The sequence below is a fragment of the Callorhinchus milii genome, unplaced genomic scaffold, assembly GCF_018977255.1.
Source record: "Callorhinchus milii isolate IMCB2004 unplaced genomic scaffold, IMCB_Cmil_1.0 Scaffold19, whole genome shotgun sequence".
Taxonomy (NCBI): Eukaryota; Metazoa; Chordata; class Chondrichthyes; order Chimaeriformes; family Callorhinchidae; genus Callorhinchus; species Callorhinchus milii.
Genome location: NW_024704760.1, coordinates 715233 through 732423, shown reverse-complemented (window position 1 = coordinate 732423; position 17191 = coordinate 715233). Strand labels below are relative to the sequence as shown.

The 17191-nt window shown below is 48.6% G+C and overlaps 1 protein-coding gene across 1 annotated transcript; it reads left to right on the top strand.

Moving 5' to 3' along the window:
• The first annotated feature begins 846 nt into the window (after window positions 1-846).
• kcnc4 (potassium voltage-gated channel, Shaw-related subfamily, member 4) lies at window positions 847-8564 on the top strand. Its single transcript, XM_007899441.2, is given in 5 exon segments — window positions 847-1689; window positions 4341-4992; window positions 4995-5279; window positions 5755-5949; window positions 8440-8564. Coding segments are annotated over 5 exon segments (1824 nt in total). The 5' UTR covers window positions 847-1059; the 3' UTR covers window positions 8502-8564.
• Window positions 8565-17191: the final 8627 nt, after the last annotated feature.

The following is a 17191-nucleotide window of genomic DNA, read 5'->3' as shown; positions in this document are numbered from 1 at the left end:
TGTTTTAAGATAAAATCTGCTCAACGTCAGACCCGCATCTTCTCACTGAACTCTCTGCTGTTTATCACCAAGAACTTTCCGGATCATTCAGTCCCAGACTTTATTGGGAAAAAAAGGGCTCTGAGGATTTTCCCCACTGGCGGCGGACACACACTTTTAGGAGCGAAGGGGAAAGAGCAGCGACTGACAGACTGCGGCTGTGAGGAAGGTGATGGTGGTGATGATGATGATGATTTGGTGGTGATGGTGTTTAGGGAAACGAGAAGGGAACTCGATTGAGAAAGTAGAGAGAGGGAGAGAGAGAGAGGGGGAGAGAGGGAGAGAAAGGGGGGAGAGAGAGGGAGAGAGAGGGAGAGGGGGAGGAGAGGGGGAGAGGGGGAGAGAGGGAGAAGGAGAGATGTGAATGAAATTGGATCGTGTTAATGGATGTTTATTTCTGAGGGGAGGGAGTGAGAGAGGGGGAGAAAAATATATCTACTGCGACCAATCTGATGTGATGTGATGTGATGTGATCGCTTGGGGTGGGGGGAGGAGAGCGGGACAGGTCGGCTGCTAATGTGTAGACTTTCAGGAGACGAGACCAGAAACAGGACCAGTGTTAAGTCAACTGCCATTTTGTAGATGTTCCTGGTCTTCATTTGGTGAGTGAAGAAGTGAAGTGAGCAGCTGGGGAACAGGCAAGTGGGGGAGGAAGGGTCGGGGAGGAGGGGGTGGGGGGGTAAATGAGAGCGGTTGACCACATTGTCCGCTGAGGTGTAGAGAGAGAGAGAGGGTTGGGGTTGGGTGGGGGGTGAGGGTTCCTCTGTGTGTGTGTTGACTGTTGAGTGAGTGAGTGAGTGAGTGGCCCAGGGCAAGGTGTTGGGAGCCCAGTCTCTCCAACCTCATCCAGAGCTCATCCCAACCTCCCTCACCCAACTTTAGCGACTTGGGTTGGAAAAGGAGGGAAGGAAGGGAGGGGAAGTGCGGGAAAGTGCGGGAAACGGTCCAAACCAGAGAGAGAGCGAGAGAGAGGGGGGGAAAAAAAAGGGGCCAAAAAAAAAATTACCTCCAAAACTCCGCATGATAAGCTCGGTGTGCGTGTCTTCTTACCGGGGACGTAAGTCAGCCAACAAACAACCACCGTCCAAATCATGTCTGAGGGAAGAGATGGTCAAGGGAGACGAGAACAACGACAGGATCACCATCAATGTGGGAGGAACGAGACATGAGACCTACAAGAGCACCCTCAGGACCTTGCCCGGGACCAGGCTGGCCTGGATAGCCGACCCGGATTCCCGGAGCATCTTGGATTACGATGCCGAGAGCGACCAGTTCTTCTTTGACCGACACCCGGGCATATTCGCTTACGTCCTCAACTACTACCGCACCGGGAAGCTCCATTGCCCCGCCGATGTGTGTGGACCTCTGTTCGAGGAAGAGTTGGCCTTTTGGGGCATCGACGAGACCGACGTGGAGCCCTGCTGTTGGATGAGTTACCGGCAGCACCGAGAGGCCGAGGAGGCGCTCGATATCTTCGAGGCGGTGGACCTCAGCCCTGGCACCGACCGGGACGAGGACCCCGACACGGAGCGTGCGTTGGCGGCTGAGCTGTGCGGGCGGCACCGGTCCGAGCTGGGCGGCTGCTGGAGGCTGTACCAGCCCAGGATGTGGGCGCTCTTCGAAGATCCCTATTCTTCCAAGTCAGCAAGGGTGAGTGTGAGCGAGTTGACCAGCTGGACACACACCAGGCACACTCACTCACACACTCACAGGCTCTCACACACATACTCACACTCACAGGCTCTCACACACATACTCACACTCACAGGCTCTCACACACACACTCACAGGCTCTCACACTCACACACACTCACAGGCTCTCACACACACACTCACAGGCTCTCACATACACTCACAGGCTCTCACACTCACACACACACACTCATAGGCTCACACTCATTCACACACACTCACAGGCTCTCACACTCACAGGCTCTCACACACACACACTCATATAAAATCACTGGGACCATTTCACAATCATCCTACACACACACTCACACACACTCAGAGGCACCCGACACACATACTCTCACACACTCACATTTACACCCTCACACACACTCAGAGACACACACATTCACACACTCTCTCTCACACACATGCAAACACAGACACATATAAACACCAACGCACTCTCACAGACATCGCATCATATGGCCCTTTACTCTGTTCTTTCTGCTCACATTTATGTATAAAAACATATGTTTTTAAAAAAGACAAATCCAATTTATTTTCATTTTGTTAAAAAAAACACTTAGATTTAAACTCTTGGGGTGTGAGTAAGTGCGCAATAACTGGCTTGTGTCAATTGCAATACAATGGGAATCTACATTCTTTTGCACCTGTTATTATTATTATAGTTTAGTTTAAAAGCCATTTACAGTTGGAATGAGGTGAACAGTGTGTGTGTGTTGGGAAAGACTCGAGGAGGTAGAGGCAGAGAGAGACGGAGAGAGAGAGAGATGTCGCTCTACAAACCGCTTGTTGCACCATCATTCTCTCTCTCTGACTTTCCGCAGCTCCACAGTGAATATTGCGGATTTTATTACACTAAAATGTAAGGAACCAACACAAATAAAAACGCACACACACACACGAGCAATATACAGAGAGAGAAAGGGAGTGAGAGAGGGGCATCTGATGTGGTGTCTTATTATGTCTTCGAGTCGTGAATTGAATGTAATAATAATAATAATCGTCACATTTGATACAGTGCCTTATCACGTCGTCGAGACGTCGCAAAGCGCTTCACAAAACATACTGTAAAGTGCAGTGACTGTGTATTTTGTGGGGAAAATGCGGCAGCCAATTGCGCACAGCAACGTCCCCACAAACAGTCGTGGATTGAAGTGACCAAATTATTACCATTAATTTTTTTGACAGGATCATTACCCCCGGGAAGCGATCCATCAATTGACTAACAAGTGTGTTCTTACTTACTACTAGGTAAACAGAGACGTGTTTATATATTTAAAGTGTATATTTTAGGGGCAAAATACGGCTAAATGATTAAATTGTCATCTACCTAATGAGTGTTTTCAAAACCACTTATTTGTGCGAATTATGTTGGTGAGAGAAAGGGATGTGTGGGGGAGAGGAGAAAGGGGGTGTGTTTGTGCGTAAGGGGGAGAGTGAGAGAAAAAGAGGGAGTGAGACGAGCTGTTGTGAATGGCTGACGTGTTTGCTTATTTACACAAACAGTCACTACACTTGATACTTGATTGGTGTTTTAGTGCCGGGGGGGGGTGGCGGAGGGGGAGGGGGGGGGAGCTCTTTTATTTCCAGTCCCACAGGAGACCATTTGAATTGTTTGATGTTTGTGAAGGCAGGTGGCATTTTGAGGGACTGAAAGGGTTATGGAAAATGACGCGTTTGCGATGAGGAGACAGTTGTTTTTTCACCTGTTGCGATGAATGAATGTGATGGGAAGTTGGCTGTACAGTCCGTTCAGTGACAATGACAGGCTGTGCGATGGAGCCCTTCAGCAATCGGGCAGCTCAAGGCTGCTCCGCGGTACTCCTCACCCTGCGCACGGTAAACAAATGATTTAACCCTTTCTGGAGCCGCAGGCAGTGAGGTGCTCTGGGACGCTACCCTGCGTGAGAGGCGCTATATAAGTGCAAGTTGTTGTTGTTGTTGTTGTTTCTCAGTTAACTCTCACTCGCTCTCACAGTCATGTTGTTCACTGGCTCCCGTTTCTGATGACACTGGGAAAGACCTCCTCATAGACCGCACTTGACTAGAGAATTTGCTTGAAGGAGCACTCGCACACATTGAACGGAGCCCACTGTGGGACGTTTCACTGGGCAGTGGCCTTAAATCTATCTCTGCATTCCAGTGATGCAAAAGGAACGAATGAGCTGGACACAGAGATGGGCTTTGGTTGACTCGAGCTGTTCGGGTAAACTTTAAAGATCCCACCACAGTATTGGAAAAGCAAAGGATGTTTATTCCAGCAGTTCTACAGATTAATTGGCTGATTGTAGGACATTGCTGTGCGCAAAAATGGATTCTGCGATTGCCCACAAAACGCACAGTCACTACACAGGCAAGGTAGAGCACTCTGAAGTGGTTTTGACTCTGGGTCAAAACAAAAAAGGTTGTTAGAGAGCTTTGAAGATGAAGGATTTTCTCTCTCTCCCTCTCTCTGTGGACGTCACGCTCTCTCAGTTTTACTCTCAATGAAAAACGAAGACGGTTTGTACTGGAGTCCGTTCCTTTCGTTCCCTCTCTAACACACTCATGTTTTTTCCCTCTCCCACCCCCCCCCCCCATCCCCCTCCCCACCCCGGTTCCAGTTCATCGCCTTCGCCTCGCTCTTCTTCATCCTGGTCTCCATCACCACGTTCTGCCTGGAGACCCACGAAGCCTTCAACCACATCATTAACCTGACGGAGTACACGAGCGTGGGCAACACCACGCAGGCGGTGAGCGTGGAGGAGATGGAGACGGAGCCAGCCCTGATGTATGTGGAGGGGGTGTGCGTGCTGTGGTTCACGCTGGAGTTCCTGGTCCGGATCTTCTGCTGCCCGGACAAGCTGGTCTTTGTCAAGAACCTGCTCAACGTCATTGACTTTGTGGCCATCTTGCCCTTCTACCTGGAGCTGGCCCTCAGAGGGTTGTCCTCCAAAGCAGCGAGGGATGTGCTGGGGTTCCTCAGGGTCGTCCGTTTTGTCCGTATCCTCAGGATCTTCAAGCTGACACGCCACTTTGTGGGGCTGCGCGTGTTGGGACACACTCTGAGGGCCAGCACCAACGAGTTCCTCCTCCTCATCATCTTCCTGGCTCTGGGGGTCCTCATCTTTGCCACCATGATCTACTACGCCGAGCGGATCGGCGAGAACTCTCACGAGCTGAAGCCCAGCGAGAAGAACCACTTCAAGAACATCCCCATCGGCTTCTGGTGGGCGGTGGTCACCATGACGACCCTGGGCTATGGGGACATGTACCCAAGACCTGGTCGGGCATGTTGGTGGGTGCCCTGTGTGCCCTGGCAGGGGTCCTGACCATCGCCATGCCCGTGCCAGTTATCGTCAATAACTTTGGGATGTATTACTCGCTGGCAATGGCCAAGCAGAAGATTCCCAAGAAGCGGAGGAAGCACATTCCATACGGCACTCAGCCCCCTCCCCCTGCCCCGGGATACTGCAAGTCTCCCTCCGGCTCGGCTCGTAACAGCACCCACAGCGACACCTGCCCCCCAGCCCCCGAGGAGGGGCTCGAGAGGAAGAGCTCAGGTAAGACTCCCCCATCCTATTGCCCCCCCCACTCTCTGTTGTGTGACCCCACTTCATCACTTGACCCCTAACCTCTTCACGCTGCCCTTGATAACTCCCCTCCCTCTTGTCACTCATTCACTCACTCGGTCACTCACTCAGTCACTCTCACACACTCACTCACACCCACACATTCACTCACTCACACACACACACACTCACTCACTCACACACTCACTCACACACACTCACTCACTCACTCACTCACATAGACACATTCACACACTCACTCACACACACACTCACACACTCACACACACTCACTCACTCACATACACACATTCACACACACACTCACTCACACACACCCTCGCTCCTGTCCCCAAACCCTTGCACGTGTTTATTTATTTGGAAAATCCGGAGAGTATGTAATGCGCTGTGGTCTATATACTCTGAGGTTTCTGAGCAGATATTCTGTCCGTCCGTTCCCCCAAAGACTTGAAGCAGAATGGTGAGGCGGGGGCCGTGGGCTGTGAGGAGGAGAGTGCAGGACTGAACCCATCTGTTAGCCCTGACCAGAGTGACCTCGTCAGGGCCTCTTGCTGCAGGGACAAGGGCAAGAAAGGCGGAGCCTGCTTCTCGCTCACCCCGGGAGATTTCACCTGTGGGGCGGATGGTGGGGTGAGGAAAGGTACTAGACTTTCTCCATAGTGACCTAGAGCGAGACGTGCTGTGATTGGAGTCTGATTCGTAACTGATGCTTTTGTACAAATGGCAATTGTATATTGCATCCGCAGCCCACACATGCATATAGAGGACACACACACGCGCAGCATACACACGCCCACAGCGGACACACACACACAAGGCACACAGTGGACACACACACGCAGCGCACACAGCGGAGACATACACGCACACAGCACACACTTATTTTAAGATGGTGCGAAATTGTGGAAAATTCTTAAATACCAATTTGAAGAATTTTCTATAGTTCTGGATGATCTTCCATCTTAAAACCACATGATTGTTCAGGTTAGCATGGGATGGTTAACCGTGACCGGGGAGCGAGGACCCACAGTGCAGACCCTGCTTTCGTTGGCTAGAAACAACCTGTTTGTATAAAGGAGGCAAACAAACCACAACAAACATTAAACATGTCCCGTGCGGAGGTGTCTTTGTGTCTGTGTGTGTGTGTATGTGTCTGTCTCTTTCTCTGTCTGTCTGTCTTGTCTATCTGTGTCTGCGTGTCTGCCTGTCTGTCTTGTCTGTCTGTCTGTCTGTCTGTCTGAGTGAGGCCACACTGAGTGTATAGCCTGTGTGTATTCAAGCCAGGTGATGACAGGTAATGACATGCATCTTCTTCCCAATGGCTGCGATGTTCTTGTTTGATAATCACGCATGTGCATTTTCCTTCATGCTAAAGGGCCCGGAAAATCGAGAAGCTTAACCAACATAGCTGGTAACGTGGCTGGTAACTGTGTGAGGCTGACATCCCTAACATCACGCTACAGCTCCCCCTGGCCACTCCGTCACTCTCGCTCACCTGTACCATCCATCCTGTAAGCGGAGCAATCTCAAAGGGGCGGAAGCTGTTTTTTGTTGAGCCTTGACAGTCGATGGTGTCGCTGGGGGCAATGTGCTGGAATGTGCAACATGTTGTATATTGTTTAGTCGGCTGAGAATTCCTCTCCAGGCTCTCTGACCCGGGTGCTTTCAGTGAGAGGAGAGCATACACTGCCCCCTGTTCTGTCTGCTGTCTCAGTTACTCAAAACTGTTGAACCTTTGCTCGTTGCCCTGTCGCTACCTGTTAATGTTGGGTGAGCAGCTCTCCCAGGCATCAGTCAGTAAATCAATGGCGTTGCTTGGGTTGGAAATGCCACTGCCCACTACTGATGTGTTAATTATCACATCACAGGACATTCCACCCTGTTGTCGTTTGTTGTCTGCCCACCAGCGGATGAATTGGCTTTCAATAGGGAGCTCGGTGGATATTTAAGAGAGGAATAATGTGCAGGCGGATGGAGTGTGGGTGGGGAGACAGGCTAACGGGGATGATTTTTTTTTGGCCAGCTGGTGTCCGCACACGCAGAAACCCATCACCGTTGCTTAAGAGTCTTCAAACCAAACTGAGAATTCCCCACATCCCACCTACACATGGCAATCCCAGAGATAGATTGTTGGAATGGAATGCGCTCTCTCTCTCTCTCCCTCCCTCTCTCTCCCTGGAGGGACCCATCCTGCTTACCTAATTCCGGAGAGTAATAGGCGCAGGTTGGCAAGAGCCAAGGCTTGGGGAACCCCAGAGGATGAGTTGGGGTAATTGCAGGTGTCTAACCAGTTAACAGGGCTGAAAGGAATGCTCTTTCACAGTACAGCACAGAAACAAATGGCCAAATAGCCTCCTTCTGTGCTATATATTTCTGTTGATCCATTGCCAACACCTTGTACTTCAGGTCTGTCTAAGAACGGCTGAAAAACAGCTTCAAAATTGCGGCTAAATTTAAGATGTCTCCCCAATTCTCTCTGCGCCATTTTAAATGTTGGAGCCGAGGTCTTAAGGCTAAGATAGAGAAAACTGTTAGTTTTGATTCATGGGAAAGCATTAGTTGAAATTCCACATTCTCCATAATTCATATTTCAAAATGACATTTCCACATTCTCACAACCAGTCAAGTCATCAAACAGCTCCACAACCTCTGGTGACTTGTGTTCCGAGACGAATAAAAGCCTCTCATTGTTTGAAATCCATTGTAAGCTGTATTTTGTGTTGAACCATTTCATCTGTGGTATAAACAGTGGGAATTGTGGACAGTTAGGGGTGAGAAGGGCAACTAACATGGTGCAAGATTGGCCTGGCCCAAACCCCTACTTTAAGTGTCCTTCATCTATATGCCCACTCACTTGGCCACACTGCACATATCACTTCAACCCATGTCCCATCGCTCCTCGCTTGCTCTCTGCACGTTGCCTCCCAACATAACCTTTGTGGAAACCTCGAGGCTTGTTGATTGCAGTTGGTTTCTCTGTGTGTGTGTGTGTGCACATGTCCATGTGTGCGCATGGGCGCGTGTGTCTGCACATGTGTTTGTGCCGGTGTGTGTGTACGCGCGTGTCAATGTGTGTGTTTGCGTGCACTGGTCTGTTTTTTTTTGTTTCTATTATATTCTTTACATGCAGAGAGCTGCAAAGATGTCCTCGCTACTAATTACTCCCCAGCTGAGGTGGTAACTCTGTCGTAATGGTGACGGTCGGCCGAGGGATGCGATCTCTGCTCCCCGGGATCAATCCTGCGGAGAGAAGCCAAGGGGACCAAGACTTCACTCGGTGGTGATGGGGTTCTGGGGGTGGGGGGGGGGGGGGGGGGGGGCGCGAGAGAGATAGAAGTGGGGTAACGACATGACCGTCATAATCTCTTGAATAATCCGTGCTCATAACCTCGTAAATTTATTGTAACAAATATCTATCTGGGGTATTAAACAGTGACTGCATGGCTGTTATGTAAAATATGTATCATGTAGAAAATATATATAATATATATAATATAGTATATATACAAATCTCTCTCTATATATGGACTTCAGAGTGATTAATATCTAGAGAATATTGTGCAAATAAATACTCTTGACTCCAGCAATATCAATTTGGATTCTCATTGTACTGTTGTCCAATGTTTTATACTAATACTCGGGTGTTTCCAGTGTGGCTAGTCTAATCTCGGTTTAGTGAGTGAGTCTTCCATCCATCAGTGTATCTTTGTGAAGACCACAGACATCAATCAGAGATGTGCCTCGCTCAGTGACGAGTTCAGTGGGTGTACCCCAAGTTTTCTGTGCTGGGGGTTGAGTTTAGACGGTGGGTGTCGAGGGGGAAGGTGATAAGAATCTGCTTCATTTGGTTGAAATGAATTTGCTCTGTTTACAAACTGTTGTGTCTACACATGAAATCCTGTGCAAAACTGTGAGCTTCTGAGATTGATGGTTTGGGAGGCTGAGGGTGTGAGGGCATTGTTTAGGGGTGGGGGCTGGGCTGGGCGAGGGTGGGGGCTGGTGGGCGGGGTGGGGCTGGGCGGGGGGGTGGGGCTGGGCGAGGGTGGGGGCTGGGCTGGGCGAGGGTGGGGGGCTGGGCGAGGGTGGGGGCTGGGCGAGGGTGGGGGCTGGGCGAGGGTGGGGGCTGGGCGGGGGTTGGGGAGGGCTGGAGGCTTTACTGTTCTTTCTAATTCCGTGCTGTGTTCTGTCTGTCCTCTGGCAATGCCACTTGCAGTCTGATTCCGTATCTGTACGTCATTGAGTGTCAACTAACTGGGCTGGAAATAAAGGATTCTTCTTTTTCAATCGCTGTCGCTATTTTCTTCCTTTGTATCTTTTCTTTGCCGTTAGAAGGAATTAGGGACAGCAGGAGGCCATTCGGCCCTTTGGGGGAATTCCACCATTTTATTAGACACTTTCATCTCACTTTGACTCTATTTCCTCCTTTAATCCCTTTACTGACCAAATCTCTCCCTTTTTGCACATTTCATTCGGTTTCTGTATATATTATTATTAATAATAATCCTTGCATTTGGTACAGCGCCTTATCATGTCTTCAAGTCGTCTCAAAGAGTTTCACAGAATCTATTGTAGCGTGACTTGACTATATCTTGTGGGAAATACGGGGCAGCCAATTGCGCACAGCAGCGTCCCACAAACAGTTGTCGATTGAGTGACCGAATTATTCACTGTTTATTGATTTAATTATTTTGAAGGAACTGTTACCCCCGGGAAAAGCGATCCGCCAATCGACTAGCAACCAGGTTTCTACTTGCGAGGTAAACAGAGGCGTGTGTGTGGAGTAAGGAAGCTTGTCCAGAGTTTCGCTCTGCACGGAAATTGAACCCAGGTCCTCCCGCAAGGTGAGTGCTCTAACCGCTGAGCTACAGGACTCCAGGGAGCATGAGCCCACCTTCTCACCACCCTCTGTGTGAAGAACGAGCATCTTGTATTAGTTACTATTCCAAAGAAGGCATTGAGTTTTTCTCCCGCCTATCCTCTCTCCCCAGCCACAAGCTCTGATTAACGACTTGCTCAGAGCTCATGAGTGTCTCGTGATTCTGGTGTAAATCAGCCGCTGGCTTTTCCTGCAATAACAACACTCATTTCATTTCTAATTATCTGTGTTTTGCGATGTGCTTCATGACATTTCTTTTGTGCGAAAGCGACTGTGGATGAGGTATGTCTTGTTTTAATCTTCGGTGATTCACAAAGCTCGACAATTGAACCAGGTTTTGGAAAGAATTCTTCGCCGTAAACCTCAAATGTTTTGATACGATGATGATTTCAGGAGACGCCAAACATCAATTAATTAGCATTCTTACTATTGTAAAGTAAGGGGAAAGATTAATTCATATTTAAGAGTAACCTCACACCAGCCACAGGCTATTGGGGCACATCTGCGTCTCAGACATTCTCTCTCCCTCTCTCTCTCTCTCGCTGTAATTGAGGTGAATGAGTGAGAGCCTGAGAGCAGACAACCTGAGCTCACTCGCTCGGACGCAGCTATGGTCTGAATACTGACAACACCAGGAGTACAGCAGCAAGGTTTGATGAGACGAGATGATGAGACGAGAGAGAGGTCACGGTTGGGAGCACGGCACTTGTGAATTGGAATCCTGTAGGAGGGACAAGGGACAGACAGAGGAGGTTCGATAGGCCTGATGTCTGACGAATGAAATAACAAGTTAATAATAATAATAATATTCCTGGCATTTGATACAGCGCCTTATCACGTCTTTGAGACATCTCAAAACGCTTCACAGGATACATTGCAAAGTGAATTGACTGTGTTTTGCATTTTAATAGTGTTCAACCCTCTGACCCAGAAGCCGCAGGGCGAGTGACAGAGTCAAACTAAGAGTTGTGATGTGCATTGATTTCAGGGAAGTGTGCATACAAGTGCCAAGTTTCATTACGCCACACTCCTGTTTACCTGACCGTAAGTAGGAACCCGCTTGTTAGACAATTGGTGGATCGCTTTCTGGAGGTAATAATTCCCTGCACTCCCCATCCAAAAAATTATTTGGTCACTCAATCCACGACTGTTTGTGGGACGTGGCTGTGCGCAGTTGGCTGCCCCGTTTCAGCCACAAAGTACAGTCAATTCACTTTACAGTATATTCTGTGAATCTCATTGAGACGTCTCAACGACGTGATAAGGAGCTGAATCAAATGCAAATATTATTATTCATGGCGTGATTTGGATCTTGATGGGAACAGAAGAGAAATGAAACAAAGACTATAATAGTCTTGATGAAGTGGAGTAAGACAGGAAAGGTTGTGGTAGGTAGAGAGAGGGAGATGGGGCTCAGAGGAGAGAGAGAGACACACGATGAAAGAACAGTCTGGCTGGTGAAAACTAAATTGACACCAAAATGTCCAGATTTCTTTAATTTGGGTAGCAGGAAGCAATGACAGTTCCAGTTGATGGATCAGAAATTGAGTCAGTCGTTGCTGGTTCCAATTATTCTGCTCATTCGTCCTCGCAGTAATGTTGATTCTCTTCCAGTGACAAATATCCCAGCTCACAGGCGAGCGGCAAACAGCAGGAGAACTGGGAGTGTTCAGCCGATCAAAGCAAATGGACGCCTTCCTGCTCTGATGCTCCACATTACATTATCAATTCCTTACTGCGCGCACACACGCCTCTGTTTACCAGCAGTCAGGAGGAACTCGGTTGTTGGTCTATTGGCGGATCGCTTTTCGGGGGTAATAAACTCTTTAAAGAAAAAATCAAAAAATGTTTGGTTAAATAAGAATTTGGTCTCTCAATCCACGACTGTTTGTGAGTGGCTGCTGTGTGCAATTGGCTGCTGGGTTTTGCCCATAAAATTCACTTTACAGTGTATCTCTTGAAGCGCTTTGAGACGTTTCAATGACGTGATCAGGTGCTGTATCAACTGCCAGGATTATGATCGGACACACACACAGGAGCTCCGGCTCCCAGCAGGAATGTCAGCAACTGGAGTGACCCATCCCGTGTAGCCCCAGTCACCGCACCAACAACCGCTGAGCCGACGGGGAGGCTGTGTGAGAAGATAAGGCGGCTCTCGTATAGTCGGTGCACAGTGAAGAGGTATTGCCAGCTCGTCCCGAACAAGATAAGAGACAGTGACATGGAGAACCGATCCAGCAATGGTCAGTGTTAATCTCACAAAGGTGTCTTTCAACCCGCTACAGCTTCCCCCTCTCCTCCCCTCCACAGAGCCTCTTCCCCACCCCTTTCCCCACTCCGATTCGTTGGGTAGCACATGTACTGTTATGTTGACCCCAGTGTATGATTAATATGTCCACAATAATAATAATAATCCTTGCATTTGATACCGAGCCTTATCACGTCTTCGAGACGTCTCGAAGCGCTTCACAGAATACACTGTAAAGTGAAGTGATTGTGTATTTTGCGGGTGAAACAGGCAGTGTCCCACCAACAGCCGTGGATTGAGTGACCACATACTATTTTGATAAGGGATTAGGAAGCAGCTGAAAGTTGCCCTAATACATCTCTTGTAGAGGAAATATCCGGGGATGGTTTATTGATCGATCGGCTGATCAATTGATCAATTGATTGATTTCCAGCTCCGTCTCACCCCCAGACCATAAATAAACAGTGAGTATCTTGACTGTAGCCATATCACATAATCTCAATGAATCAGACGCCGCTTGTGGGAAGAGGATTTGCCTGTGGCGACTGGAGGGGATTCGCAATCCCTCTCAAGAGGGAAAAGCTTCTCAGGAGAGGGTTTCAGTTCAAACAGATTAAATCAAATGCATTGATCCACAGCACAAAGTGACCTTCACTCACTCTCACTGCAGATGAGAAAACACTGTATATTTGAAGTTTCCTTCTAGGATAGTGTTTTGTGATAACTCCCTCCTTGGGGTATTGTGTCAAGTCTTCTCTAGGGCACTTTAACAACAATAATAATTGGGGCTGGAGACCAGCTCTCCTCTGCTTCACACACAAAACCAGGTCATTTTTCACAATGTAAACTTTAGTTTAAGTTGTGTAGGTAAAAAAAAGGGGGAGGAAATAGCTTGGATTAATACATAACTGTGCCTTTCATGTTGGGGGTAAATTGACAATCCCCCAGATAAAATGGTGGTTCACTTAACCGCTGTGTGAGTGCGGTCTTGCTTACAAGTACTCAGTCACTACACTTGAATACAGTTCCCTGCAAGAGGTTTTCAGTATTAGACATGAGCACGATAGCGTGTGCCTGAGCCAAGCGCTCTGTGTGTGGAGATCGCTGGCCAGGGAAGCTCGAAGAACGATCTTTAAATCCGATGGGATGTTTCTGAGTCCTAATGAAACGCAGCTGAACAAAAGGATTCAATCTCCCCTGAAGCTCTGCGCATTTCAAGGCCGGCATTGAGCAGAGGGAGACAATAAGCCCACATTAGCCGGGTCAGACAGTGAGGTCTTCATTCAGCTGCCGTCCATTGCCTGGCGTTGTTTAGCTTCTGCCCTGTCTACCCTGGGAGGGAGCAGAGCCTCTTACCCACAAGTTAGTAAACTGGTGATTCTATTTATAAATCTCTATAAATAGCTTCTTAAGAAAATCGTTGCATCTCAGTTCCCCTCCTTCTGAACTCCAATCCCCTCCACTTGACTGCCTCCGTCTCCGTCTCACACTTACCCTGGGGGGCAGAGGGGGCAGGGGGTGGGGGGAGAAACGCAGGGGCCGTGAGCATTTTAAGAAAAACGCACAAAATGTAACCCGAGGCCCTGAGCTCAGAACAGCATTAAAGCAACATTGTCATAGTAATAATAATAATCCTCGCATTGGATACAGTGGCTTATCTGGATACGCTGTGAAGCGTAGTGACTGTGTATTGAAAGTTGTCTTTGTGAATTATTAATGTAACTCTGGTTTGTCGGCTGCAGCTCATTAGGGCTCCCAGTGAAGTGATGAGTTTTGTGCAATGAAAAGTAACAGCACCTGTTCACTGAGAGGGGCGTTCTCTTTGTCAACATGTTCCCTTCCGCTCGCTCACTCACTCGCTCACTCTAACTCGCAATGCCTTCCCCTTTGAGCAGGTGCCGAGGCCCGTTAGTTAAAGAGGGCGTTAACCCTTGCATAACCTGCTTTCCATTCCGAGTTTGAAAGTCCAGCTCCTTTGGTCTCCCTCTTTCTTTGGTCTCCCTTCCTGTGATTGTCTGTTCATGGCAAAAACAGTCACTACATTTGACTATAATAATTGTGATCATATATATAACCCCCAACCCCCCCCCCCCCCCCCCCCCACCCACACACACACAAACACTCGCACACTCCCTGAATCCCTTGATTAGATTCCAACCTGTGGATATGTCCTAATATAATTAATGAATGCTTGCACTTTCAAGTTGTTGTTGTTGATATAGCACCTTTCATGTTGAGGGGATGAGGGAGAGGAGTTAAAGGAAGGCTTCCTGCCTCTGTGTGCCGGCTGGAACCTAAATTAAACAGACTTGGGCGTGTGCACCAATGTCTTTTTGCTGTGATGCTAATTAACTGGCGTCAGACAGAACAGAACTGACAAAATAATCATCGAGTTGTAGGACATCGGGCTTAAAGGGGATGAGAACAAAGGCTGACGTCAGGAGGAACAAGTAGATAAGCCTCAGGGCTTTACAGCTGTGAAAAGAGCCATCTCAAGGGGTCCTTAATGTGGAATATGAGGCTAAATACACTTGTGTATCTGTAAGAAGCAAAACTCTTACAGTTTCCTTGTGACCATTCCTTTCCATTTTCCTTCCTCATCTCAAAGCCTGATGGGCGGCCCAGCCAGTGACCCGTCTTCCTGATGGAGATTCGCTGTGTCTTTTCGTCCCTGCCCCCTGCCTCTTCCTCCCTCAGGAAGGTTTACTTATTGACTCGATCCGCACTTTATTGATCTCCAGATAGCTGTGTGGCTCCATCGGGATTCAAACCCGGAATCTCCGCAAGTTAATGGGTAGCGTCCGTGTCGTTTACCTACACTGCACTGACATAGAGGCCTGCGACCACTCCGGGGTGGGGGTGCGGGGGGTTGCGGGGGTGGGCTGGAGGCTGACACCATCCACCGAGGAGCTGAGCTACAAACTGACGTGCCGGTGGAGGCGGGGAGCCGTTAGTTCCAGGTCAGAATAATATTGAGACTGAATTTACACGTGTTTGCGAGTTGAATCTTGAATGTGTCAGCGGGAATATCTTTACTGTAAAACTCTAGCCTAAATAAGACCCCAGGTCAACATCCCCCCCCTCCCACCCCACCCCGCGCTGCCCCCCACCCCCCAATTACTTAGCCAATTAATTTCAAACGTGATGCTCCCAGGCCACACCCAGCACTCTGCAACAACTCCAAACAAAACAAGTTTAACACAGGAACCAGGAAGTGTATCTTTACACAGTGGGCAATTGATGACTGGAGCAGGGTCACCGGGTTGGGGTTGGGGTGGGGGCTTGAAGGCTGGGACGAGGAACTGGAAGCGTATTGGCCAGAGGGTTGGAGGTGATGCTCATCTCTTCAATGTCTGGAGGCAGGTACAGTATTGCTGTTCGGCTCGAACAACACTATTGCCGTTATTTAGACGTCTCTGTCAGGAAAGCAAATGGGTTGTGACGTGAAAAGCAGTCTCTACGTAAAGCCTCCTCGCTCCCTGTAGTGCAATCGCACAGTTCCAGACTGACATGTTATTACAGGGACACGATCGAGATGCCATTAGCTCCATCAGTGCAGCACACATCACGCTGTCAGCCTCCATACACACAAACTTGGGGGGGCTCGAACCAGCAATCTGTGACCCAGAGACTGACACCCAGGATGAGCAATAATAATAATAATAATAATTCTTGCATTTGATGCAGCGTTTTATCACTCCTTCAAAATGTCTCAAAGCGCTTCGCAGAATATACTGTAAAGTGTAGTGACTGTATATTCTGTGGGCGAAACGGAGCAGCCAGTTGCGCTCAGCAGCATCCGTCCCCACAAACAGCCGTGGGACTGAAGTGACCAAATTATTATTATTATTTTTAAAAGGAAAGTGTAATGGCAAAGCATACAGGTCAACCTGAGTTGTGCTCTTTGGCTAAGGTGTTGGCAAACTGATCCAGATAGGCTCCAGCTTTGTGTCTTGGGGCTAATGTAAGGTGCAGATGACTCGAGCGAAGGCAATAAGTAGGTTTAAGTTTATATTTAAAACTAGGTAAACCTTAAACATAATGCCTGCTGCGCGATCGTTTGTGCCCATGTCTCTCTCAGGGCTGAACTGATGGCATTGCCTGGTCCCGGCCCAATGGTAGCGCCAGGAAATTAGTCCCCTAGCAACAAGAGGAGTGTGTTTGCTGAGATAAGGGAGCTGTGAGGGAGAACCAGACCTGCATCTCCCAGCGCTCACTGCTCTCTGTGATTCACATTCATGAGAAGCCACGATTGATCTGTGTTCAGACAAACACTTCCACTCGCGTCTCGTATATGACACTGTGAAAGATAATGATATGGAGAGAGAAATATACATTTAACAGGATAAAGGGAGCGAGACACCACACACAAGAGCCCGGTTCCGGGGGGTGGGGGGGTGCGCGAGAGAGAGACACACACACACGTACACTTGCACAGGGAGAGACAGACAGACAAACACACACACACTCACAAAGAGAGAGACACACTCACAAAGAGAGACACGCACGCAAGGGGAGATGCAAAGTAGAAGACACTCATGTTAGTCAGACAAAGAGTCAAACAAAGAGAGACGAGCTGTTTTCAATCCATAATTTATAAGTTATTTGATGTGTTCATAAGTAGGGAAGTTAGGGATAAAAGAGAGTGGTGGATGAAAAGAGAGAGACACACACACAAACATTGTACAAAATGTGTATAGGTGGAGAGAAAACAGAAGGAGAGAGGCTAACACAAAGTGGGAGGGGATGGGTCTACAC